We start from the raw sequence: 25,209 nt of genomic DNA, 5'->3' as shown, positions 1-25,209 counted from the left end.
GTTTATTTCCTAGGCCTGCACACAGATCTGCTGCTGAGAGAGGAATTGGAGAAATCAACACTATGGAACACTGTATTAACACTAACTTGTTTACCCATTGCTTCTCAATCACTTCCTCCCACTGTTCATTACCTCAGTGGTCTTTCCACTGTGCTTGCCTTGGACGTGGAAAGACAGAAAGCAAGCTGGGGAAATAGTAAGTGAATGCCTTAAAACTGGCAACACAGACTAACAGAGTAATGGTGGTCAGTTCTTTAGAGCACTGCTGCCTTGTTACTTTTATGTAAACTATACATAAATAGTGCTATTTTGACTTCCCTTGCAGGACCTGGCGTTATTTACCTGCTACATATTCTTGGGTACTATAATAGGAGTTAGAATTTCTTCCTAAATTTAACCTAGCACACGCTGGGCCTCATAACAAAGAAAATACTACCTAGCTTCTCTTACTATTTTCATTTTCCCCTGATAAGCACTAGAAGTTCTGAGTCTTCTGTTCTACTATTAATGTAACCACTAAACAAACAAATATGCCTGCACAAACAGAGTCGGGGAGACAGGAAAGAAGAGAGGGAAGACCAAGGGTCTAAAGGTGGGAAAAATGCAAGACTTCTTTTTTTGGTTGTACTGTTGAAAATATAAGAAGGTTGTACTTAAGAAAATATATATTGTCTTCGCAGTTACAGCTTAAAATTTGAGAGGACAGTATGAAGCATAGATAGGAGAATCTGCCAGAGACCATACTATTGCAGTATAGTGATACTGGTTCCATGAATAAATCTGGGGACTAGTAGACATATCTTACTAACAGCAGCCTTTCTTTTCAGTAAGAAACCCTATTAAGAGGCATAGTAGGCAGTGAAATAAGCCCAAGACTAGATGTGCAAGTTGCACTGTAGAGGCAGTCCCATTGCTCCAATTAGCTAAGGGTTAACAAGAAAAAGGGGTAAGCAATGTCCTGTAAGAGACAAACCATATCATCAAGGTTATTTACTAAGACACAGAAAGAGAACTTTAGGTGCCTGGTCACCATGTATTTAAACATTGCTGCACATAATAGCTGCCTAAGTATCTAAGAGAGTCTGATCCAATTCCCTGATTTTCATCCTTCAGTTTCATCCTTTTAAAAGAATTACGCAAAGTAAAAGAACAGATTAGCTTTCAATACTGCAAGGCAACAGAATAATAGGACTTTAGAGATTCTTTGGGAGATGTCTGGTTACAAATATGCCTCGAACAGCAAAGGAAATAATGATAATAAAAAAGATTAGCTTGTGACTGTGAAGACTGTCTAGATTACTTTTACTTAGAGGTCAAGGATAGTGCCTAGGTTTTTTTTCTTTTTCCTTTCCTGGAAACATCCATGCACATCCTCGTACTCTTATGCAGGAAAGGACGCTACTGCCAATAACACAGCAATGCCATTCAAATGATCAGGGTTGTTTAGGAGAACCACACTTTCCCACAGCACACTGGAATCTAATTCCCATTGACCAGACCATCCATCTCCATCACTGAGGGATTGGTCTGAACCTCCTGAATGAGTCCAGATGCTCTCTGGATCAAACGCCTTCAGCATGGCCCTTAGCCAGGCCCAGTCCAGCTGCTGCCTGGATCAAACCCCTCCAGCATGGCTCCCTGCCCAGTCTTGCTGCTCTCTAGATGAAGTAACAGCTCCTGGTCAGTCCAGTCCAGCAGCTCTCTCTCCTTTCTCATTAGCCACACATACACCACACAAACTCCTGTCAGGCCAGCTTACTGAGCACAGTCACTCAGGTGAGAAAGCACATCCACTCTTGGATTCAGCTGGCAAGACATCTCTCCAAAGACACTACGGTTACAGGAGCTTGAGTATATTGAAACTTTCTTTGATGAATTATTTACTTGACACACTTTTGCAGTCACCCAGTCATGAAGAAATACAATTTCAGGCTGACAAAAACTAGCTTCAAATTGGTGCCAAAATCCTCCAAGTAGAATAAGGAAAAATACATATTTAAAATCACAATCTCACTTGCCCTATTACAAAGATTAAAAAAATGACATGGATTTTCAGACCTCTTTGGTACGTGTTATTTCTACTTTCATTGCTCCAGTTGTGAGTGTACTAACAGCAGATGGGAAACAATTAGACTGTTCTCTGAAGTGCTCTCTGCCAGCATTTCTAGTCAATTCAAGTCCATGGTATAACACAGATGCAGCTCAGAAACTAGCAGGGAAGAGCGTGAGGAGATAGGCCAGGGGGAAACCACAGACAGCCCAAAACAGATTGGAGAGAAGAATGGAGTAATGGCTACGAACAAAAGCAAAGCAGAACAGTACATACTGCAAAAACCAACATTGAGAGGGGGAAAGAAGGGAAAAAAGAAGAAAGGGAAAAAATGAGAACAGGAAAGAGAAGCAGACTAGAAGCTCATAACACCAGGTACGAACATTTGCAGAATTCTGTTCCTTTACTTTCACTCTAACTTTGAAAGATGCTAAACTTACAGCTTGTGAGAGTTTTAAATATTGAGGGAGAGACCACAAGGGTATCTTATCAGAAATGCACTGTTAGGGTACACTGCAATCATTACTGCAACTAACATCACTTGCAGTCACTTAGGGAAAGCATAGGCTGCCAAATTCAGCTAGATTGAGTGAGATGGTGGCCTCAGTAAGGTTAACTGCACTGTCACCATTGTCTTCAACACAACCAGGACATCACAGTTTCTGTGAAAGACCCAATTCTTAAGTTCTTTCTAATTTTTATAATGCATTTTTGACCATAATGTATATTAACATATAATAGTTATGCTAACTGTAAAGGTAATAATTCCATAAAAAGTAAAAGAAGAAAGCAAAAATATTTCAAAACTACTTCTTACATAGTATTGATCTCATGTGTGGATTACACCACCATCTTCTGCTCTCTTAGTTCTCCAACAGTGTGTGGGGACTCAAGAGCATGAAAACAACAGTCATTAGTATTGAAGTCTGCACGTAAGGCACAATGTTTCACAGCTGATTTTAGAAAGTATCTTCATATTAAAATTCACAGTATAAAATAACAGGCTGCAAAGCAAAAATCTACGCTGATCTAGAAGGTCAAGACAGAGGATCAAATGAATGGGCTCCCACAAAGTATAATGCCAACCCAAAACGAAACAGGCTTCATATGTCTTGCCTTCATCCTATGGATTGTAAATGATACATCTGTATTTTTAATTAAATACAGATTTCAAAAACAGTGACAGCATTACCCAGCTCCAGCTCCACCTTCTAGGAAAGAAGAATAAAAAGATACCTGGAATGTGTCATTCAGCAGGCACTTTTTACATCGTACACTAACAAAATTGCTGTACGCAATATTTTATTGGGCTCAAAACCAACGGCAGAGTGACAGCCGTCAGTAAGAGGGCCCATGAGCAAATAATTCATTGTAGTTAAAGCAAAGTGCCATTTGCTCTAATAATCTCTAACGCTCTCTCTGATCAAGCTACCGAAACAAAAGCAAGAATGAACCGGAGCGAAGGCGAATTTCTGCTTTCGTAGACCCGACCTCAAGGACCCACCTGCGAGCGTCTAGCCCGTACCTGTTCTCGGTCGGAGGAAGGGGCGTCAGGGGTGACCTGAGGGCTCGCACCACTTTAGGCGTGACAGCCGCTATTCCTGCGTCCTCCTCCCAGCCCCTGGCAAGCGAGACGGAAAACAAAGTTGTCAGGACCAGTGACTGAACATCACCCGGCGCCGCTCTCCTGCCCACGACCCGCGCCGAGCCCAGACCGAGCCGGGGGCGCCGCGCCAGGCTCCGCCGCGCCCCGCGGGGCTCGCCCCGCTCCTCCCGCCCTCCCCAGCCGGCTCCGGACCGCGGGCGAGGCCGCCCGGCCGCCCTACCTGGCGCGGAGGGGCTGCTGGCCGCCCAAGCGCAGGAGGCAGCCTCCCAGCAGCAGGCTGCCCAGCGCCGCGGCCAAGGCGATGACAGCCCGCATGGTGCGCTCGGCAGCGGCGCCCGTCGCGGCTACGGCCCCATAGTATTTAAGGGAGGCTGCGGGGAGGGGGAGGCGGCCATGGCAGCCACAGGGTCTCTGCGCTCCGCCCCTCGCCCGCAGCCCTGCGCCGCCGCCGCCATGGGCCCGGCCCGCCGGTGCTGGCGGGGGGCGGCCGGGCTCGGCAGGCGTGAGGGCAGCGCCCGGGCGGCCTTTGCTAGCGGCCTGTGCCGGCGGCCGCTCGGGGCGCTTCCTGGAGCGCTTCTCTGTGTCCAGGGCGGCGGAGCGAGGGAGTCGAAACTGCCCAAACTTTAATGGGGGAGAGGGGCGCCTTGCGGGACGGCGGCGGGAGCAGGGTGCGGGGCTTGCCCGGCGAGGGCAGGCAGCCCTGCCCCGTGGCTGGAGTAGTGAAGCCGCTGCTACTTCAATAGCTCTTTCTCTGAATTAAAAAATAACAGTCAGTACTTCAATAGCTCTTTCTCTGAATTAAAAAATAACAGTCAATGTGTCCAGTGTTTTGTCTTATAAAAGGTATGTTATAAAACTATGCATATTATAGTAAAAATGACCCCACGTGGGACACTGTGTGTGTGCAGCTCTGGGGCCCCCCCAACATAAGAAGGCTGTGAACCTGACCTGAGGGATGAATAGCCTGTCCTAGCTCTGCTGTAGGGCAGGCTGACAGAGCTGGGGTGGTTCAGCCTGGAGAAGGCTCTGGGGGAACCTCATTACACCCTTTAGTGTTTGAAGGAGGCTTGCAAGAAAGCTGGAGAGGGACTTTTTAACAAGGGCGTGTAGTGATAGGACAAGCAGGATGGCTTTAAACTGAAAAAAGGTTTAGATGGAATATTAGGAAGATATTCTTTACTGTGAGGATGGTGAGGCTCTGGGACAGATTGCACAGAGAAGCCCCATCTCTGGAAGTGTTCAAGGCCAGCTTGGATCAACCTGACCTAGTGGAAAGTGTCCCTGCATATGGCAAGGTGTGGCTGGAACTAGATGATCTATAACGTCACTTTCAACGCAAAACATTCTATAATTTGGAGTGGCTTTGTTAAAGAAATGTTTCTGTAGTAAGCTTTTATCTTTCTACCTGATGGTGCATTCAGTGTTGCTTTCACAAGCCAGCCATTGGTATGAGAGCCCTAGTAAGGTGACAAGGGGCCAATAACTAGGTCCCCTTTATTAAAAGTGGGTAGAAGAGATGCTGTGACTTACAGCAGCCTTTCAGTTGTGAGCTGACACCTTGTTTTTGCAGATTTTTCCCTATCCTTCATGTTTTCTATATCTGTGAGCATTTCCTTAAGCCTTGGAGCTGCTGCTCATCAAACAATGGCTAGAAAGTCTCAACGTAAGAGCTCTGCTGCAACGATATTAATGAAGTAACGTGGACTTGATATTGTGAGTGGTTAGATATGACAATAAGAAGCAGCAAGCCTCTAAGAAGTGCACGAGAGGAACAGCACAGCACTGTCTGTGATTGTGGCGAGGTATGCAGGGAAATATTTAATGATGTTTTGGGGCATTTGTTCGCTTGCTGGTGAGCAGGGCTGTGGGTGCTGGTGGGGGGGAGCTAGAAGCAGCTGGCTGGTGTCCCAAGGGGTTGCAGGTATCTGACTGGTGCATTGCACAGTCCCCCAGGGGCACAGCTCAGTTGTCTTCTTGGCTTTGAGGTACTTAATTGTAATAGCAAGACAAAGCCTGTGTGAAGACTTCTGAAGTCCTAAAGAAGTTTGCTGGTTCAAGATTGTTGTGAATCTCAAACCAGCAAACTTCTGAATTGTTGTGATTGAATATAAATGTCTGGAACATGAAGGTGATTCATCCCCATTTCCCAAAAGCTTGCTTTGGGCCTATCCTATAAAACCAGTTGACACTGTATACAAATAAGTAGGGGGCCAACTGTCAAGGTATGTGTATATTGATCAGCAGATATTAGAAATATCAATCCCCTGTCACCTCTGTAAAACATGATGGCTCCTGATTATGTTAGTGGATATTATCAGCTATTTTGTAATACCCGTTAAATACCCTATGTAAAACAATAAGTTTTTCATCTTAAAAGCCTAGTGGTATTCAATTCCAGCTCTGAATCAAAGAAGACTAAGAATTACAGTCCAGAAAAAGATTTGGCTTTTGCCCTCACTGTTATTTCCCTCTGCAATACAGTTTTCCTGTGAGTCCTGAGGTATCACTGTCAGCTAATCCATGGGAAATTTAGTGACGGCAGTGAGGACATAATATTTCAAGTTAGAGGTCTGCTGCCAATGCTAGTCTACAGTACCAGTAAAGATTTTTTTTTTGAGATCAGAAGGTTAATCTTTGTGTCATATTAAAAAGTTCTTTCAAAGAAAATGGGAAGATTATTAACGGAATGTGTTTAGATTAGACTGGGCACTTGATGCTTGTTGTTTACTAACAAGTTTACAAACAGGTATTGATTGATTGTCACAGTATCTTTAAATGTTATCAGCCTTAATTTTCTGGCACAGCAGCTTAGTAGAAAGGTTAAGTGACCCTACTAAAGGGTGAGATAAGAATCAATGGTGAATCAGAATTCAAATTTAGGATGTTGGATTCAAAAGACCAAGTTTCTCCTGCATGGTATTGCCATATCAGAAGTAATGGTGTCAGGTAACGTAATGCAGAGGGTCAAAATGATAAAGGTACAGGTGCCCAAGATGCCACACAGGAAAAGACAGAGACTTAACGGTATACGTAAAGTCTGTGTCCCATCTCATCATCCTCCTCACAGCTGGAAGCTGCTGCGTTTTGGCAGCATCCCCTATCCTCTGATTCCCATTAGCTTCTGAAGTCAGCAGGAATTGATAATTGCTGGCTTGCACAGAAGGAAGAGATCACTAATCAGCCAGGTGGTATCATCATGACTTTGTTACTGAGCTCCTACAGCCCTACTTAGCTGCTAATTTGGAAAAGCAAAATGCAGCCTTGGTTATCATCCATGAAAGGCTGCTGTCCCCCAGGTCAGCAGGATTGCATCTCGAAAGGAGTCTGGTGGAGGTGCCTGTAGGGCTGCTGGTCACATGGAGCCAGCTTAGCCTTCTTATTTCCAGCAGCTAAATCATATTAAAAAGCAATTAATGTTCATTAAATGCTTTCCTAGTGCTGCCTTCTCATCTAAGCAATGGCTGTCACAGGGATATTAGTTATAGCAAATAGGAGGAGAAATGACTGTTACAATTAGCAAGAAGAGAAAGGTACTAAAGATGTTCAGTTAAACTGGAGTCCCATGTTCTGGGGAAGCATGAGAGGCCCCAGAGTGAGGTGTTGGAATGAGACAACCATTTTGGTGTTTTTAGTGCACTCACAATGTGCTTTTAGCAAAAAGAAATTTCCAGCAAATTCACAAAACAGGCATATGTGTTTCAAGCTGGGAAAAAGTCATTGCATTTCACAACTTCATTTATTTCCACCCATGGTTTTGGGCAACATGGTTTTACATAATGATAAATTGCAAGAACTAAGGTGCTGTCTGCCAGACTCCAGGACATCAAATGGCCCCAATCATTCCACTAAAGGAAAATCACAAAAAGCAATGCATTCCTGTACCCCCTTAAAATAAAGTCCAAAATAAATAATCACCTTGTGTGGCTGTTGCTGCTATGCTTTTTATCTTGCCTTAATGGTTTTTTCTCTATTTTTTTCAGGACAGAATTTTGTGTCCTGTAACTTCAAAATTAGGCTTTATTAAAATAATAATTTAATAACTAAATTCAGCCAGCAAGCAGTCTGTTGGGATCAACCTAAACCTAACTAAATTATTAGGTGTTTAAAAGGTGTTTAAATGTACCATCACTTTGAGATGTTCATCAAATGTGCCAGTGATGACTCATCCAGTCAAGCACCATTCACTCTTTGGAGAAGGTCAAGGTGAAAAAAAATCAGGGCACATGGAGAAGTCTTCAGGATTCTGAGTGTCTCATAAGATGTCATACTTACAGAATCACAGAATATTCTGAGTTGGAAGGACAGACAAGGATCATCGAGTCCAGCTCTTAAATGAATGACCTGTATGGGGACTGAGCCCATGACCCTGCTGTTATTAGTTCCCTCTTCTAACCAACAGCAGGACTTGCTTCTTCTGCACAAAATTAATGATTTTTCACTGTTGTAAGCTATGTTTTTATATCCATCAGAGTAAGATATTGTGTACACTTCACCAGATCCCTTTATTTAGTTTAACTGAGAAAGCACCTTCTCCTCTTTAACAATGATGATCCAGCCCAATGGCAGATAAATACTTGTTGCCAAAAATGCATCTTGTAGCATAAGCAAACTTGAGGCCGGTAACTACTGAAAATGAGTGCTCCACTGCCAGCCTCTGTGTGAGCCTTCATCCAATTAAGGGCACCGCAGGCATGTGCCCATGGCTGTGGTTCAGTCCGGTGTGTATGCTTTTCCAAAGGAAGCTGATGGGTCAAGAGGATCTGAATTACAATAAGGTACAAAGGAGGATTTTAATTCAGAAACCTTAAAAACTTGCAAGTTGTTAACCTGAAGGGAGATGATTTTTTTTCCCATGCTCTTTTCTTCCTAAAAGCTCTCTGCAAGACATCTTAGCATGACACTATGTGAAAGACATACTGGGTCAGACTAGAACAGCATGTTCTTCAGGCTGTGCCCAGTAGCACAATCCCAGGGAAGAACTGTGCAGTGATCCATCCCTAGGACCCTTTCTCAGCTTCCAGCAATCAATGGCTCAGGGAATTTCTGAACTGGAGTTAGCTGTGTGTTTAGTTGTCTTTCATGGATTTTTCTTCCATAATTGTGTCTAATTGCTTTTTGAAGCCATGTAAACTTCTGGCATCAACAGTAGCTTGTGCCAATGATTTCCATCCAAGATGAATCCTTCCATTACAATTAGCCCAGGAACAATTTGCAAGTCTCTGTTGTTATTTGGAACTTTGATCTCCTTTGCTGAAGGAGATTATATGCTAAGTATTCTTTTGCAAAGAATTTTACTACAGTTGCACAAAACAGCGCTGCTGTTAATACAAATTCACAGCATCCATTGCTAGAATTCAGTGGGAGTTATTACAGAGCATACTGTGAATGCAAATTAAAAATAATGCACAACACTCAACCAAATCCTAATGGACCAATGGCACAATGTCAAATACATCAGAAGCAAAGACTTCTAATACGATTATTAAAACCCCAAGCAAACAAACAAAGCAAGTAAATTAGCACTGACAAAAACTGTTGGAGCAACATTTACTTGCAATAGATCAGCATGCAGGGTGACTGTACAGTTCCCAGAGGCTTTTGAAATGCCTGCATGGCTGAAGGGGGAATATGCCCCCGGGGATGTCACATAATGGAAGGGTTCTCACTGGGCACTGTGGTCAATGGTTGAGGTAATTAAGTCAAACTAAACATTTCTTTCCATCACTGAGTGTAACACAGTGTGTCCAGCTGGCCATCTGTAGAAAAATCCTGTTTGGGATCATGTGTTTGTTGAAGTGTGCATATAAAATACACAGTGATTGAAATGAGAGGCCATAGTAGAGTCCAGAATCATCCTTTATGATGACAAGTGATGGGGTGTCAGGGTCAGTCAGCATAATTTATGTTTATGAAAAATCAGAGCAACAATTCAGGGAAATAAAAGCATGATATGAGCAAAAGGGGCAGGTGTATGAAGGCCTAATCTTGGGATGAGAAGATTATCCACTGAGTTTCATCCAGGAGGGTGGCCTGACTGATCAGCTCCAAATGACTTTTTGGGATCACAGTGTACTAAAAAAGCTAGAGCCATTTTTCCAAAGTGTGGGGATTGACTACTTCATTGCTATGGAAGAACACCACAGAAGTGGTACAGAGCACCATGAATTCCTGGATTTGAGGGGTTTGGAGGAAGAAAGACAGGACCTCTGTCTTTAAACTGGGGAAAAGCCATTAACCTCATAAAATGGAGTTAAAAATATAACTGCCCAGATTGTAGCCTAAACATATTCTTACATAATGGTGATTTTCACAGTCTCTTCTGCAGTAAAAATTGTTGAATGCTCCATAGAAACATAACAGCTGCAAATCCTAGATTTTCCTTCTTCTATCATCAGGTACTTAGGCTATTTGCAGTGGTGAAGTTAATGCTGATAAGCCTGTGATACAAGAGGGGTGCCAAAGGGGTACAGGTGAGGGATGTGGGTGTTCACAGTGGGATCAGCCAAACGAGGCTTGTGACTGGGATACCTTGCTGTGAAAAGGAGATCACCTGGAGGAGAAACCATAAATCATGGAGCTGTGTAGGAAATTAATTGTGAGGGTGCTTGAGAGTCAGGGTTTGACAAGGTCCCTTAGCTCAGATGCAGCTTTCAGCACATGTTGATCTGGTGCCAGACTTGAGCTTCTGGTGAGGCACCTGCCAGAGTCCTCTGAAAGCTCAGTGTGTCTCCGAAGTGAAACATCAGTGTTTACACAGGGCAGAGGGCATATCCATGCAGTGATGAGGAAAAGCAAGACAGTCACTGAACCTTCAGCACATCTTGGGAGAGAAATAGCATAGGAAAATAAGCCATAGAAAAAAATCTACCTCTTAGCATTAGGGTGGCTTTCTGTTTCAGAATCATCAGTGAAATCAAGGGGGAAAAAAACTCTACACAATTCTTTATTTCTGTTTGCTTAGTAACATCTTGAGCCATTTATAAACTGGAACTGAAAGCCTTTACCTCCAAACAGAAATAAATCCAGGTTACTTTAAGAGCTAGCAAGATATACAGACATTTGGGAATGTGTGCTGCAAACCAGAGTTGTCTCAGATGTCTTTTTTTCCCCATTCTGAAGTAATTCGCTGTCTAAATGATGCTGGTTGTAGACTAGAGTCCAAAATGGGCCAAAACATGATGGGATTCGTGCCAACATATGAGAGCCATCTCAGCCAGCGCATGGCCATTGCTGTCCTGCTGGGGAGAGGACTGGCAGTGGGGCAGCTGGATTGGTGCTGTCCAGCAACACAGCCCCTCTGGCATAGAGAGAAAGTGAGAAACCTTGGCTGTGCCATGGCCAGGGGCGTGGAAGGTGGCAGGCAGAGGCCAAGGGAGAGCGTTAGGACATTTTCCTTCTCATGGCAGATCGTCATCAACTCGCCTCAGCTCTCTCCCTCTCTCTCTGTCTCTCGTCTCTATGTAGTGCTAGGTATGGGACTTCAGTAAATATGCTGATATCCCTTACCTCAGTGACAGGCCTTGCTGATTGTATTGCAATCACTTTCATTAGGCTCTGCAAATATACTGCCATTCCTGCAAAATCTGTATGCTGGGTAAGCCAGAATCTCTCCTATGGTTCTCAGATAGTCACTTATCTGTCTCCCTCTCAGTTACTGTACTTCCAGAGAGAGCACATTTTAGTTTATTATATCCAGTGCCTTTGATGGCCTGGCAGGCAAGAATTAAGGTCTAGCAGAGGGGAAACCAAATGTAGCTTTGGAAGAGTGAGTGTCATCTGAACAGAAGGGATCAATAACAATTCTTATGTTTAGCATTATTTTCAGAACAGGCATTTAGTACCTAGCTCCCAGGTGAGACTTACTGCAGCATGTTGTCATTTTCTTCTTACAGATTGACCAAACTAATTTTTAACCTTGAGACCTTTAACACCATACCACTTATTTGGACATCCCCTACAGTTAACAAGTCCATCTAAATAGACTAAGTTGATAAATATATGGTTTGCATACACCATTTCTGAGTCTCCCATATTGAACATCACCAGTAGATCTGAAGAAATCTAAAAGTGTATCAGTGTTTGGGAAGAGGACCCAAAAGGGAGAGCAGGAGCAAGAAGAGGAGGATGGAGGCTCCAGGACAGGGAAGAGGTGCATGGGGAGCATAGAGGCTCGGTGTGGGGGACAGGATAGCGTGTGAAGTGTGTAGAGCCTGAGCACTAAGGGCAGAGGGGAGGGAGGATGAAGCCATTTTCAGCTGAAAGGAATGCTGATGCTTAAAGTACCATTATCATGTGCTGGGGAGATGTGCATTTTAAATACCAGCATTTAAAATCCTTTGCCTTTAATGTGTTTGCATATTGCATGAGTATGCATTTGACCGAATAGCTGAGTGTGTGTAAAAGTCAATTCTAAAGCAAGGAATCATCACTTGGAACCTGCAGCTGGAGAAAATTTATTCAGGCTCCCCAGATGCACTCAGGCTCAGCTTGGCTGTCCTTAAGAGCACACTGAGAATTTAACAAGTAAGCAATATGTGAAATGTTTTTGATAACTGTTGGGTATGGTCATGAAAAACTGAATGAGCCCCCTGCTGACAGCTGACCAGAGAGTTCCACAGAGAGCAGCAAGCAGATGCTGCAGCACTTCCCTGAACTGCTCCAAACCACATTACCTGGATCTTCTTCAAGGAGAGACAGTGCTTCAGCCTTTACACCACCTTTTCCGTCTTGTGTGACTCAGTGTTCAGTAATGTGTATGGTGGAATAATTTCCCTTTTTGGGGAAAAAACCCCAAAAACCAATTATCTTTTCACCAGGGATGAGACTGAGACCACAAATTCAGTCCACATTGGAGAAGTTGGAACTAGCTCCCTTTCTTAACCACAGTGAACCAGATTTTCAGCCCTGAATTGCATGTTTGCATTTCTGAGGCACGTTAGCATCTAGCTGAGGATGATTTGTACTGGCACGTATCTGAAAGATCTGCAGCACAGGATATTTGCATGTAGCCTACTGAGCCGTGTAAGACAGGAACCAGTCATGGGGCCCATTTCCTGTCTGGCCCAGTGATGCATGTCAAGATCTGAAGCAAGATGATCTCTGAAAATTAAAAGGTGCCAAGTAATTCAAAATTGTGACATATTGATTTCTCTGTTCAGACACCATATAATTCATAAAGCTGCAACACAGCACTATAACTCAATGTTTGGTCTTTAATGGCTGGCCCAGTTATAAATACTGTCCTACCATTTACTGACTTTTACATTTATTGAGCATGTATTTTATCTAGACTTATAACAGAGTGCAGGCCATTTTTAACAAACACAAAATATTTCAGGCTAAACAAAAGCAAAAATGGATTACTACGAGAGTGCACCATGAGAAGGTGTTGCCAGATGTTCTGTAGGAAACTAGGAAAAGAGGTGTGGGCCAGGGAGATGTGAGCAGAGCAGGGAGAGTAGCACTGGTAGAATTCCAGTAGGAACCTATGCCCTGGGTACAAGTTGGCTGAGGTCCTAAGCTGGATGTGACATGAGTGGCATTGCTTTGAGCTGCACACTCATTTTCCATACACAAAGCATCATCCTACCACAAACTGCAGCAGCTGTTGGAGGGGACAGCAGGGAAGGGAGTTGTGTTTTCCCCAGGCTCTGGGTGAAGAAACACTGAAGGAGCTCTGTGGTGGGCGTATGAAGATCAGATCTCTCCTGAGTTTTTTTCCTGGTTATAGCAAACAGACATTATTTTCTGTAGACTATAGCATGTGTGCTCCTCTGTTCAGGTAACATAACAGAAAAAGTGACAGAGCTCCCCCTTTGACCTTTGACTGTACTGATCTATTCTGTAATCAAAAGTGTAAAATAGTATAAAATTTGGAAATTTAGGTTAGATTCCTGAGTCCGTAGGGAGTTACTTTTATTTCAGTAAAGAGAACATTTTTAGGAAATTAAGTAAGTTATGAAATACAAAGTTACCTTGCCATTCACAATTTGTTTTTAAATAGTCTATAGATACTGTGTTTACCTAGACAGGATGCAAAATGAATGAATTATGTACAAACAAGCTGGTTTTGCCAGTTATAGATACAAAACCTGTACAGGCTTCTGGTTTTAAAAGGAAGTTGAAATGATACATTTTTCATTGAAAGTATAAACCTCATTATGATAACATCTATTTATGTAAAAGATCCTTGAAAAACAAAGACAGAAAAGTTTACTTTTTTAGGACACAGATGGCACATCATGGCTGGGTTTCATATTATCGTATACAGTCATATGAAATATATACATCCACATCTGAACCATTCACCCTGGTTCCGTTTATACTTAAATGAAAAATACTCACTGCTGGAGAGAAATTTATCTCATCCAAAAGTGAACATATTTAAGTTGATATTTATTATCATGTGTGTAAAAAACCCAGAGACACTGTTTCAGCTACAGGTGAGGTAAAGGCATCTTCTCCTGAGAAATATTTAGGGGAATTAAAAGCATTGCTGTCCTCATCTGAAAACACTGATTTTTTTCATGTATTCAGACGCATTATTTTATGAGGTGACGACAACCTTTTAAATTAGTATTACTTAAATAGCCTGGCACACAGCTTCTACTAGAGATACAAAGCTGAATCAAGTCACATTTTGACATGGACTAAGCTTGACAGATATAAGGTTTAATTATACTTGCATGTTTAATTATGTGGGAAAAATAATTTAGAGACTTGGTATAGTGCATGTTCCAATGTAACCGACTTCCTGAAAGGTGGTTGTACTCAGGTGGGAGTTGCTCTGTTTCTCCAGGCAGCAACTGGCAGAATGAGAGGGCACAGTCTTAAGCTGTGCCAAGGGAAATATAGGCTGGATATTAGGAAAAAGATTTTTACAGAAAGAGTGATCAACTGCTGGAATGGCCTGCCTGGGGAGGTGGTGGAGTCATCATCTCTGGAGGTGTTTAAAAAAAGACTGGATGTGGCACTCAGAGCCACAGTTTAGTTCAGATGTTAGGGCACAGATTAGACTCAATGTTCTTGAAAGTCTCTTCTAACCTAGTGATTCTGTGATGTTCTCATGGCCTTATTGACATGAGTTATCCTATCAATGGACACCCTGCTATATTCACTATCTACTTCAATTTCTCCTGAATTTAGAGCCAAAATTAGCCTTTATCCTTTTCATTTAGAAGACGTCTGCCACGCTCACCTTATAGGAGGTGGAATTTTACAAGCACTTGCCACAGAAATCAAAGGTGGTTTTGCTGTTAAATTTCCCAGAGAGCAGCATTAGTTGGTAGGAACTATGCAGAGAAATCCTGCATCCACCAAAATAACTCATCCAACATCTGAAGGGCTCTGGTACCCAGACTGGATGGCACTGGTGTGCAGAGCACTACCAGGGTTGTGGCTCACGCTGTTCATATTGAGAAAGTCACAAAGTGTGCACTTGCTTTGGGAATTCAACTATCAAAAGTCCTTTCTTCTCAAATTTATAAGAGTCTTTAAAAGAATATTGGGTTGATTTTTTTATTTGCATTCATGAGAAAAACAATAATTAACAAAAGTCTAGGTTCAAGTCAGTGAACCGTAGGGTCATTTAAGCTGGAAGACCTCTAAGATCACAGAGTCCAACTTTTAACCCAGCAGTGCCAAGTCCATCCCTGAACCATGGCCCTCAGTGGCACGCCTACATGTCTCTACAACTCATATTCCGTCAGGCTGAGCATGCTTCTTCAAGAAAAGGAGCTGCCACAGGTTTTAATGTACTGAGCCATAAATGTGCCAGGTGAATGGGCCTGGGCACAAAAAACCCTGAGAGCCTCAAAACATGGTGAATACAGACACAGCTCAGCCATGCACGAGGCCTTCCTGGGTGACAGTGCAGCTGGAGTATCTTAGTGAACAAAGAGGAGCTAAACGCCTTAAAAAAAAAAAAAAAAAAAAAAAAGAAGGGGTTGGCAAGAGTTTTTAAAAAGCTCTTAATCTGTAAAAAAAAAAAAAAAAAAAAAAAACAAACAAACAAACAAAAAACACCTCACACTGCAGTTCCTGGAAAATTACAGTCAAATTAAAATAGAGCAATAAGTCTGCTCCTAAACATCTCCTGTGAATGTTTTAAGACATTTTGTCTGCTGCTTTTAAGTCATTGTATTGAATTTCAGAAGTTGAAATGTTAAAAGAATTTCCATCATGCAAAACATCCAGCTATTCAATAAAAAGCTATTTTAATTTTTTAAATTCCTCCTGAAGAAGTGACTGTTATGGGGAAGTGAAAATAGTAGATAATGTAGATGGTACTGCCTCAGAAGCATAGTGAGTTTGGCTACACAAAGAGCTTGTTTTATGATTATTCAGCTATTGCTTTTTCTCAAAAAATATTTACTAAGGAGTCCTGTTTGTTTGAAATAATAGTCTTCATAGGATTTCTTCAATGCACTGGCTATTTTTCATTTGAACCAAACAGATATTCTTTGAGTAGCTGTTTCATACTATAGCCTAGCTTTATGTAAATAAATTGATAAATAATTTATCCAGGATATATCAGTGTATTATACTGCCATGGAATTAAAAAGCAAACAGTTTGTTCATGAGTTAGCTTCATTGTCAACCCTAGATTAGATTAGATTAGAATAGATTAGATTAGATTAGATTAGGGGTGGTTGCCTTTCCCTGGCCAGGATTAAAATGTTAGCCATTTTGAAGATCGGGAAAATATTCTCAGGACAAAATCTCAAAAAACAGAAGTATACCTGTGATTTAATTAGGTATCTTGTGTCATTTAGTGTTTCCCTCACTGCTTAGTCACTGGAGTCATGAGATTCCAAAAAGACAAACTTTTCCTTTAAAAACTAAATTATTAGTCCTTACAATTGCTGAGGAGAAAAAAGTAGAAAGAATGCTTCTCAGTGCTAAAGAAACCAAAAAGGGGGAAAAAAAGTCTTTTGGAAGAACTGGTGTGTTCCTATGCAGGCTTTTTAAAGCTGTGTTTGATAGTATCAGCGATTAGTAAGCAACTAATGTGGAACAGAGACTGTATAGTTCACAGGAAAATTTTTTAAAACCATTTTGCACTTCTTGGTCCTTAGAAGAAAGTCCCAAACAATTAATGACCAGGCAGAAGAGCTCCAGCCTCTGTTGGAGCATCCTCCATCCCAGCGCAGCAGACGGCGAGCGGCACACGGGCCAGATTGCTCCTGTCTGGCACAGCTGGATCTGCTGCCTCCTTCCTGGCAGTCACTGACATTCACAGTGCTAACAACTCAATAGCAACGACCCTCAATCAGCCTCAATATCAGTGGCTTTCTGCAGATCTCACAGCCCTGCTCACGCTCTGGGGCTCAATGCCAGACTGTCCTGAAGGGAGGGGAGGGATGTGGGGAAGGGGCCCCAGGGCTGATGCGCACACCTCCCATACCAGGTGGCACCGGGTCTCTGCCTCCAGAGCGCAGCCTGGGCAACCCCTGAGACATTTAAGGTCATAACAACCACTGTGTGTGTTAGGGCAGGCTCAATGCCTCTCTCCAGCCATGTGTGACAGGGAAAAAACAAAAGAAGAAGGATGCAAATAGTAAGCTTTCCTTTAGTGTAAACCCTCAGCTCTGTGAAATCTCCAAGTCACTGGTTATCTCTGGACTGTCTTGTTAAAAAACCTAAGGTTTTTTTCTTCCAAGAATTTGTCTAAATTCCTCTTGAGCTTCCTCGTTACATGGCATTGAATTTCTCAATTTGGTTGGGAATTATGTGAAAAAAAAGGAAATAATTCTCTTATTTCATTTGCATGGGATATCTGATAATTTCACCACTTGATCATTATGATGGACAAATAGTGGCTAACATTTTTCTCATGATCCTCATACCAAACATTGATTTACATAGTCTTATCTTAATTGTTCTCCGTTTATGAGTTCTTTCCAATTTTTTTACATTTGGAAACAATTCTCAAAAGGTTGAAAAAAATTAGGAGCAGAGCTTATGAAAAATCCATGTTTTCCAGGATCTGTCTTTAAGACAGATAATTTGGCATTGTCCTTGGTAATTAATTTGCCATTGACACGTGCCATATTTCTAACAAGGTCTTTTTTGCACAAATTCAAAATACAGGAATAATGAACTGGCTGTCTTTTACCTACTGCTGGATCAAAGCATTGAAAAATATACAAAATCAGAAAAACAACATTAATGCTTTATAAAGGAAAAAATGTGATAAGAGATTGAATCTTTTACCAGCAGTATGAAGAAAAAAAAAGAAGAAATATTGCTTCAAGGTTTTGTAGAAGCCTAATTTGAAGTAACTATTAATAGATGCTGCATATTATGTTAATTTGGCTTCTCCTGACACACAAAAGCTTCCTTTGAGAGCTTTTGTAGTAAAAGAAGGAAGAAAGCGAGGGGCCCTCACAAACAGAGGTATGATAAAAGCTGCTGTCATTATAACAGATCATCAGAAAGAGAGAAGGAAATGCTGAGACACCATTCATCACTTTGAGAAATGCTCACATTTCAGCTCACATTTCACAAACAGCTCCTGGTTAAGTAGGACTAGCTGCAATTTTTATGAAGAGGGATATGTTATCAGAAAAGTGCAATTTTCCTTTTTTGCAGGTTGTTTAAAAACTCATCCCAATTTCTGCCAGTGTTATTTGCAAGAATTCATTCAAATGCCTTACTCAAACCAGCAAGAATTAATTTCTATTTGAAAATAAATTTCGTATCCATGAAACGTTGTTGTGTTGTTTGGTTTTTTTTTTCAGAAATGGGATATGAAGTTTGTAGCTTCTAGACTGTATGCAAACAGATAATTTTAAATGGGTTATTTTCATTGTATTGAGGTCATTGATCACACTATTTTTTCTACTGCATGACTGTAGGCATGAAAAACAAGATTTTTGACATGGGAAAACAGACTATGCATATGAATATGACAATGAATGAATAATGAATATTGACAATGCATATGAATAATAGATAACAACCAGAAATGAGCTGTCCTTTCTATTATTTCAGCTTATTTTTTATTTTTGATAATTTAAAGGGAATATTGGCACCGTGGCCACCTTCGCTGATTGATTTACCCATAAAAATGCAATTTTTTCAGGAAGAGAAAAAGAAAATCTTTACAAATGAATGTCTGCAAACACAATATGGTTAGGGCATAAATGTCATGTTGGAAATTACATGTCCATGGACGCTGCTTTGTGGCCAAGTTCTTTCCACTCTCCTGCAGACAAACAGACATCAGTGGAGTGAAACCCTTTGTACAGCAAGAAAGTCCACTCACAGTGTAGACATCCTCTAGAAATGTGGTGTTGGATTTATTTAAAAATATTAACAAAACACAAGAAATCATTCACTTGGAGACTATTCCAACTCATTTGTATCTAGTTGGTTTTCCATTAGTCTGTGCCAGACACTAAATCCCAGCCACTTGGGCAGTGTTCAAAGAGAATCTTCTGTCCGGTCGATGGCGCAGCAGCACCAGCCCCCTAGAGCTGCTCTGTGCGCTGTGGGGAAGGGACGAGGCAGGAGGTGGCAGGCCAGCTGCTTGCCTGTGCAGAAAGTCCATCCACCAGCTGCTGGGAGCACCCTGGAGTATTTGTCTGGTGTGAGCAGGTGTGCAGTGCTGTCCCAGGGAGGGCACAAACTGCAGAGGGGCTGACAAGGTTTTAAAAATTAGTTGTCTGCACTCCAAAATAATCAAGCAAATCACATTTTGTATTTTGCCCACATAACATAGACACATAGGTTAAGCACTGAGGCTCAGAAGATCTGATGCCTGTGCAGATGCTGCTGGCCACAGGGGTTCTGCCAGCATGTGCAGGGATTTTGATGTGGCATGCACTACATGGTGTTGACTTAACTTTATCCCAGATATTACTTGAATGAACCCACACCATGAAATAACATCTTGGCCTAGGAAATCTGTGTCTTGATCAGATGTAAAGATGTCATTAAAGCAGTCTCACCACCTCTTATAATTCTCTCTCCTAGCAGTATTCTGTAGTGAGGCTGGAAACATAAAATCAGGAATCTTGTCATTTTTCAGGTCAGGGATAGCAAGTGATCAGTAGCCTGGAAGCATCACCATCACATTCATCTCCTTTGAGGTAGCAGCTGATACCAAGACTACAGAATCAAAATTCATCCTTCTGGACATATGGTCAAGTCAACAAAATTTCTCATCACCCCATTCCTCAGGGACAGAGGCAGAGATCATCCAGACCTCCTGCATCCTACTGTTATAGATGTTATTATCATTACTTGCTGAAAAACAATGTAGACCAAAAAAGGAACACTTCCTTCCTGCTAAAGGACCTACCTTTTAAGTTTTATTCTAGCATTGTTCAGGGTAGGGGGCATTGCTATTAAAATGGGCTTAATTCTGCTGGGATAATGAATTCATTTATATTCTTTTACACAACTGTCTTTCCCACACTAAGTCACTGAGCCTCTCTGAATTTTCAGTTGATGCAACCAGATAGGATTCCTTTGGAAAATGCTGACATTTCCAAAAGTGCCCAAGTAGGAAATGATTCAGTCGTTCCAAGGAGTAGAGCCAACTGTAAAAGACCATTTGTAATGTGATACATCTGGAACCCTAAGCCACCCTTTTGTTTTACGAGCTTCTAATCCCACTATTTTAATGTGTGGTACTTTCCTTTTCCATAGGAGGATTTTGATCCCATGCTGGTTTCTTTTGCATCTACTGTGAAGAATTTACAGTAGCTGTCTAGGGAAACTCATCATAGGGACAACCAGTGGTCCCTGTCCTCTGCCAACCCCACCGCATCCCACTCAGCCCAGGGCAGGCTGTTTATGTAGGGTGAAGAGTACATCTAAAGAAATTAGTGACTGAGCCTTTACCATTTTGATGATTAGACTTTGACCTTGGATTCAAAACACTCATTTGCATTTGTCACTAAAGTGGTCACTGAGGTATGCAAGTTGTGCTGGCTCATTTTCTAAAAGCCTATTTTGCAGCATATTGAGGTATTGTATGCCCTGAGAGAACAATCAAAAGCTTGTTTTACCTAATAAGGAAGCTGCTGAGCCATATGAATTACCGTTCTGTTTTCCAATACATTTCACACTGATTAATTTTCCAGTTTTATGAAACAAGCTGCAGTTATCTTTGAGTCAGGTTCAGCGAACCAGTGCTTGACTTTAAATAGAAAACTACTGATGTCACTGGACAGATGTGCACAGGCTTTCAAAAGACCTAGGCTCCCATCAACACCAAATGACACCATCCTCTTCAGTCTCCCACTTGCTTGCTTCTCGTTGCAGCAACACTGACTTCCCTTGTAACTGAAGTATATTTTTATTTGATACTTGCAATATTATCTTGTAACAACTTGCAGAAGTTCAAGTTTCATAAAAGTTAAAAATTAAGTTCAATTTTACTTTTCTATAGTTTATAAGTTTTTTCTGAATCGGGTACTTTGTGGTAGAGAAGCTGAAGAAATATTTGGTCGGCTGGCTGAATGAACAGCTGAACTGTTTGCTCCTCAGATGCTTTTGTGTTGCAATTCTGTCCATGAAGAGTGTTCCACAAAATATCAATATTAAATACTTAGTCTTCTTTCTAATATTAATGCTGCTAGGCACCACATCCCTGAGAAATTATTTCATGCTTCTAAGGCAGACAGTCAAGTCTTGCTTATGTTAAGCCAATAGGAACAGAATAAACATAAAGCTCATGTCACTTACCTTTTCATGCTCAACTGCCTGGATCTCTGCAGCATGCAGGAGACCCCTGGTGTGCTAGAGGATCAAGCTGTTGGCACATTAGGAGGGATGAGAAGGGGTGCCTGTGACATGGCTGCAGGAACCTCACCAGAGGACTTGCACAGTTCCCTTCCATTGCTGCATGGCCTAGGAGCACCATAACTCCCTGTGTAATACTTGAGCCTGCCAGCCATGTCAGAGCCTCACACACAGATCCTTTCCAAGGCAGTAATGAAGGGTGTTGAATCCTCATGCTGAGACCTCCTGGTCTGTGTGTGTAGAAAGGCTCTGGCATCGTATTGACAGCACAGCCACCAGCCAGGGAAGGATTCCACACATAGGTTTAAACATTCCTAGCATGAAAGGTGCCATTTAAGCATCAGTCATCATGTTCGCTGTTGGCAGAGGGCTAGGTGACTCATTTTATCAGCAAGGCTATTCCTAGAAAAGAAAATGTAAGTGCCTCAGAAAGGCAGGAGGGCTCCAAGTACATGAAATCTTATAGTCTTTATAGGAGTGCCCAAAGTATGGCCATTAAGCACCAATGAAATCCTGAGTGATTAATGATCAGAGGAAATAGAAATGGGTTTGTGTTACTGGCTATGCAGCATCACCCCAGGTCCCACAGCGGGATCAGAGGTCTGTGGTGCCAGAGACCAGCGACCAAGGTACAGGTGATCAGTGTTTGCTAGAGTTGTGGGTCTGTGGTATTTTACAAACTGTTAACAGCTGCGTGAGAAATACTTCAACATCCTAAACAGAGAGCTCTGGAACAAGCGCTGCTTTGTTTCCCATGAGTATTAGTTCACCTCTTAACCAACCTTTTTCCTGCCCATGGGAATGATTTCCATTCAGGTTATTATTATGTATTGTTAGAGAAATGGAGAGGGTAGTACTCTCAGGGTATGTTTTTAAAATCAGTCACCCTATCAATCCTCTTTTTGTTTGCTTTGTGGAGTTGTCTCAGGGTACACAAGGTGGCTTGCTTTCAGATTAGATTGAACCAGAAGACGGGCTTCTGGGTTGGGTTGTATCTAGTGGGCTCCAACCACTAATGGCATTAAAGCGTCCTCCATCCCCCTCCACGTCCCCACCCTGGATAATGAGGAAAGTGGATCCCCAGTGGCAACTGTTTCACCCCACAGACCCACTCCTATTGCAAACCACTACTCAGTAGTATGAGCATCCATTCAGATGCCCCAGCCAGGTTCCTACTGATCTGGACAGCAGCATGGGGTCTCTGAAGCTTTCAGTTCAATTGGAGCATGCCATCTGCTACATCTTCAGCCTTACAGGCTGTAAATTTCAAAATCTGTAGACTAAATTCACTGACTGTACGTCAGGGTGTGCATGCCCTGTCCATGTCCATGTCCTCCTCACAGAACTCCCTAGCCTCCAGGTCCTTGGTTCATGATTCCTCATAACCTTTCCTTATTGTTTTTTTACCCAGGTGGATGCACCAGCTCTGTTCCTTTCCTGAAATATCATTTGTAGTCATGCAATGTAGCAAAGCACAGAGAAGTTAAAATCCATTGAGTTAGCAGGCTTGAGAGAGGGTATTATGGAAGAATGCATTCTGGATATTGCTTAACAACTCTTTTACCTATCTCAGTGTCCTGGTTTCAGCTAGAATAGAGTTATTTTCTTCTCAATAGCTGTTACAGTGCCGTGTTTTGGATTCAGAATGAGAGAGGTGTTGATAACACACTGATGCTTTTTTTTTTGCAAAGTCATTTCATTCTAAGTCAAGGACTTTTGTTTTTCCTTGTCTCAGTGAAGAGATAAAAAAAAAAAAAAAAAAAGAAACCAAAATGGAGAGGGAGCATAGAATTGAGGGGTGACCCAAACTGGGCAAAAAGATATCCCACACACAGATCATTCCCAGTATATAAACTGGGCGGAGTTACATGGAAACATGGCCAGTCTGGGTTTGGGAAGGGAGGTCTGGCATTGGTCAGCAGGTGATGAGCAATTGTACTGTGCATCAATGGTTTGTTTCATTTTTATCATCATTATTTACCATTATTATTGTATTTTACTCTCTTCTCAATTATTAAACAGTTCTTGTGTCAACATACAAGTTTTACTCCAATTCTCCTCCCCATTCCAGCAAGCAGAGGGGGCCTGAGTGAGCAGCTGAGATAGTATTTTGTCTCCAGCTGGGCTTAAAACCATGACAGTCCTGTTTTGGCAGCTAAACATGGGAACCAAAGGTTGAGGTAAGGATCAGAGTGTGTTAAAAGAAACATTCATTGGATTGGTTTAACAATAATTACTAGTTAAAATGTGGACTTATTTGCCATCATATTTGTGGTGTTTTGTCTGAGTTATACCTGTAATACCTCACTTGCAGCACATGCTCTCTGTGGTGTATTTCATAGGATGGGTTTATGATGTGACAGTGCTGCTTGTCCGGACACAAACCTAGTGGATGTATTCAGTATTGCAGGCACCTCTGTGCTTTGGGAGTCATCTAGAACAACTAAAAATCACACCTTTGGCTTTTTCTCTGTTTTCTCAGAGGAGCAACCTATGGGGGAAGCACCTTCCTATCCTTTTCTCCCCTCCTTTATTCTTTCCTTGTCCTCCAGGCTGATTACAGTAGTCAAGAATTTCAAAGATTTTGCATGTCCTGTGACTACCCTTGAAAGCAAGCTGGTCTTTTTGCTAGGAGCCAGCATGTTGTTGCATATGGTTCAGACCTTCTTTAAGGCCAGACACATAATTAGGAATATTACCCAGAGATCTGCCCAAAAACTGGATAGTTCAGAGTAGTGGGGTAGATGGGATTGTATGAATAAGTCCCTAGGGCAGTGGGCACCTCCAATGTGTTTGTATCTTACCCCTCAATATGTGCAGCATCCAGGAAAGAAGCAAAATATTCTTTAAAAATGTCTTATCACCCTGGCACCCCACAGAAGACCCAAATTTCTACAACAGGTTGGGGCCTAGCCCAGGCCTATCAAGCCATGTTCAACAGTGCTCAGTGTCCTCAGGAGGAAAAGGTCTTTAAATATGACAATGTGACAACAGCCCCTGCAGCTGCTCCAACCCCAGCAACCAACACCAGCAACAGGCACCGCCACTACTCTACCCCTGAAAATTACTCTGCATACAGCAGATCTTGTTTCTATCTTTTCTGCATTTTTGTTTTCCCCAGAATGAATCAGTTCAGGAGTAGATTGCTTCCTGAAATCTGAGGACTGGCCAAAAGTCCATAATCAAAAATGACTCTATTTCAAAAGAAAAAACCCATCAAGGTAATATATGGACTTGACAACTCAGCTATAAGCACCTGTTCATCTCTTCATAGATGAAGTTCAGTTGAGTGTGTATTGCTTCTAAAATTGTCCTGACACTACTGGGAATCTTGGCTCAGAGTAAAGGAAATGAGCAAACCCAGCAGCTCTGCCAAACTCAGTGCTATGAACACTGAATGTACTGGGGAGCAGAGTTGTCATTCACCTCACAGTCACTGGCAAGTTCTGCTGTCACATTTCATTTTCCATGAAATTGTATTCAGACATAGGAGGGAAGTATGAGAAAGACTATTCATGTCTTGGCCAGGGTCTACACAGGGAGTGGCTAGTGGCTATCAGTGATAACAGGTCTTAGTTAAAGGGTTTGTTTTTTTCATGAATGAAGACAAGGTATTCAGATGTGTGCAAGCTGTGGTCACTACAATGAGAAGGGAGTTTTGCTGTCAGGTGAGATGTCATGCTGCTGCCAGTTTCTTTGCAGCTGCTGCCCCTCAAAATAGTCTCCTGTTAAGGAAGTGCTAAAACAACATAATGATATGAAGACAAAAATAAGTAATTCACTAAATAGGGAGCGTTTT

General features: G+C 42.1%; 1 protein-coding gene across 2 annotated transcripts in view; it reads right to left on the bottom strand.

Annotated features, from left to right (window-relative positions):
- The window catches only part of ST8SIA6 (ST8 alpha-N-acetyl-neuraminide alpha-2,8-sialyltransferase 6), a 38,354-nt gene extending 34,286 nt beyond the window's left edge, over window positions 1-4,068 (bottom strand). The window contains exons 1-2 of one of the 2 annotated variants that reach the window (XM_041487919.1): window positions 3,877-4,068; window positions 3,555-3,671 (exon numbers count right to left, since the gene is read on the bottom strand). In XM_041487919.1, coding sequence (XP_041343853.1) covers window positions 3,555-3,671; window positions 3,877-3,971 — 212 coding nt within the window. In that variant the 5' untranslated portion in view covers window positions 3,972-4,068. The remainder of the gene's footprint in view (window positions 1-3,554; window positions 3,672-3,876) is intronic. The other variant, XM_041487927.1, reaches the window with a different exon arrangement.
- Window positions 4,069-25,209: the final 21,141 nt, after the last annotated feature.

The sequence above is a fragment of the Pyrgilauda ruficollis genome, unplaced genomic scaffold (genome assembly GCF_017590135.1).
Source record: "Pyrgilauda ruficollis isolate IOZ18807 unplaced genomic scaffold, ASM1759013v1 scaffold12, whole genome shotgun sequence".
NCBI classification, from domain to species: domain Eukaryota; kingdom Metazoa; phylum Chordata; class Aves; order Passeriformes; family Passeridae; genus Pyrgilauda; species Pyrgilauda ruficollis.
This window is presented reverse-complemented; position numbering and strand designations above follow the sequence as displayed.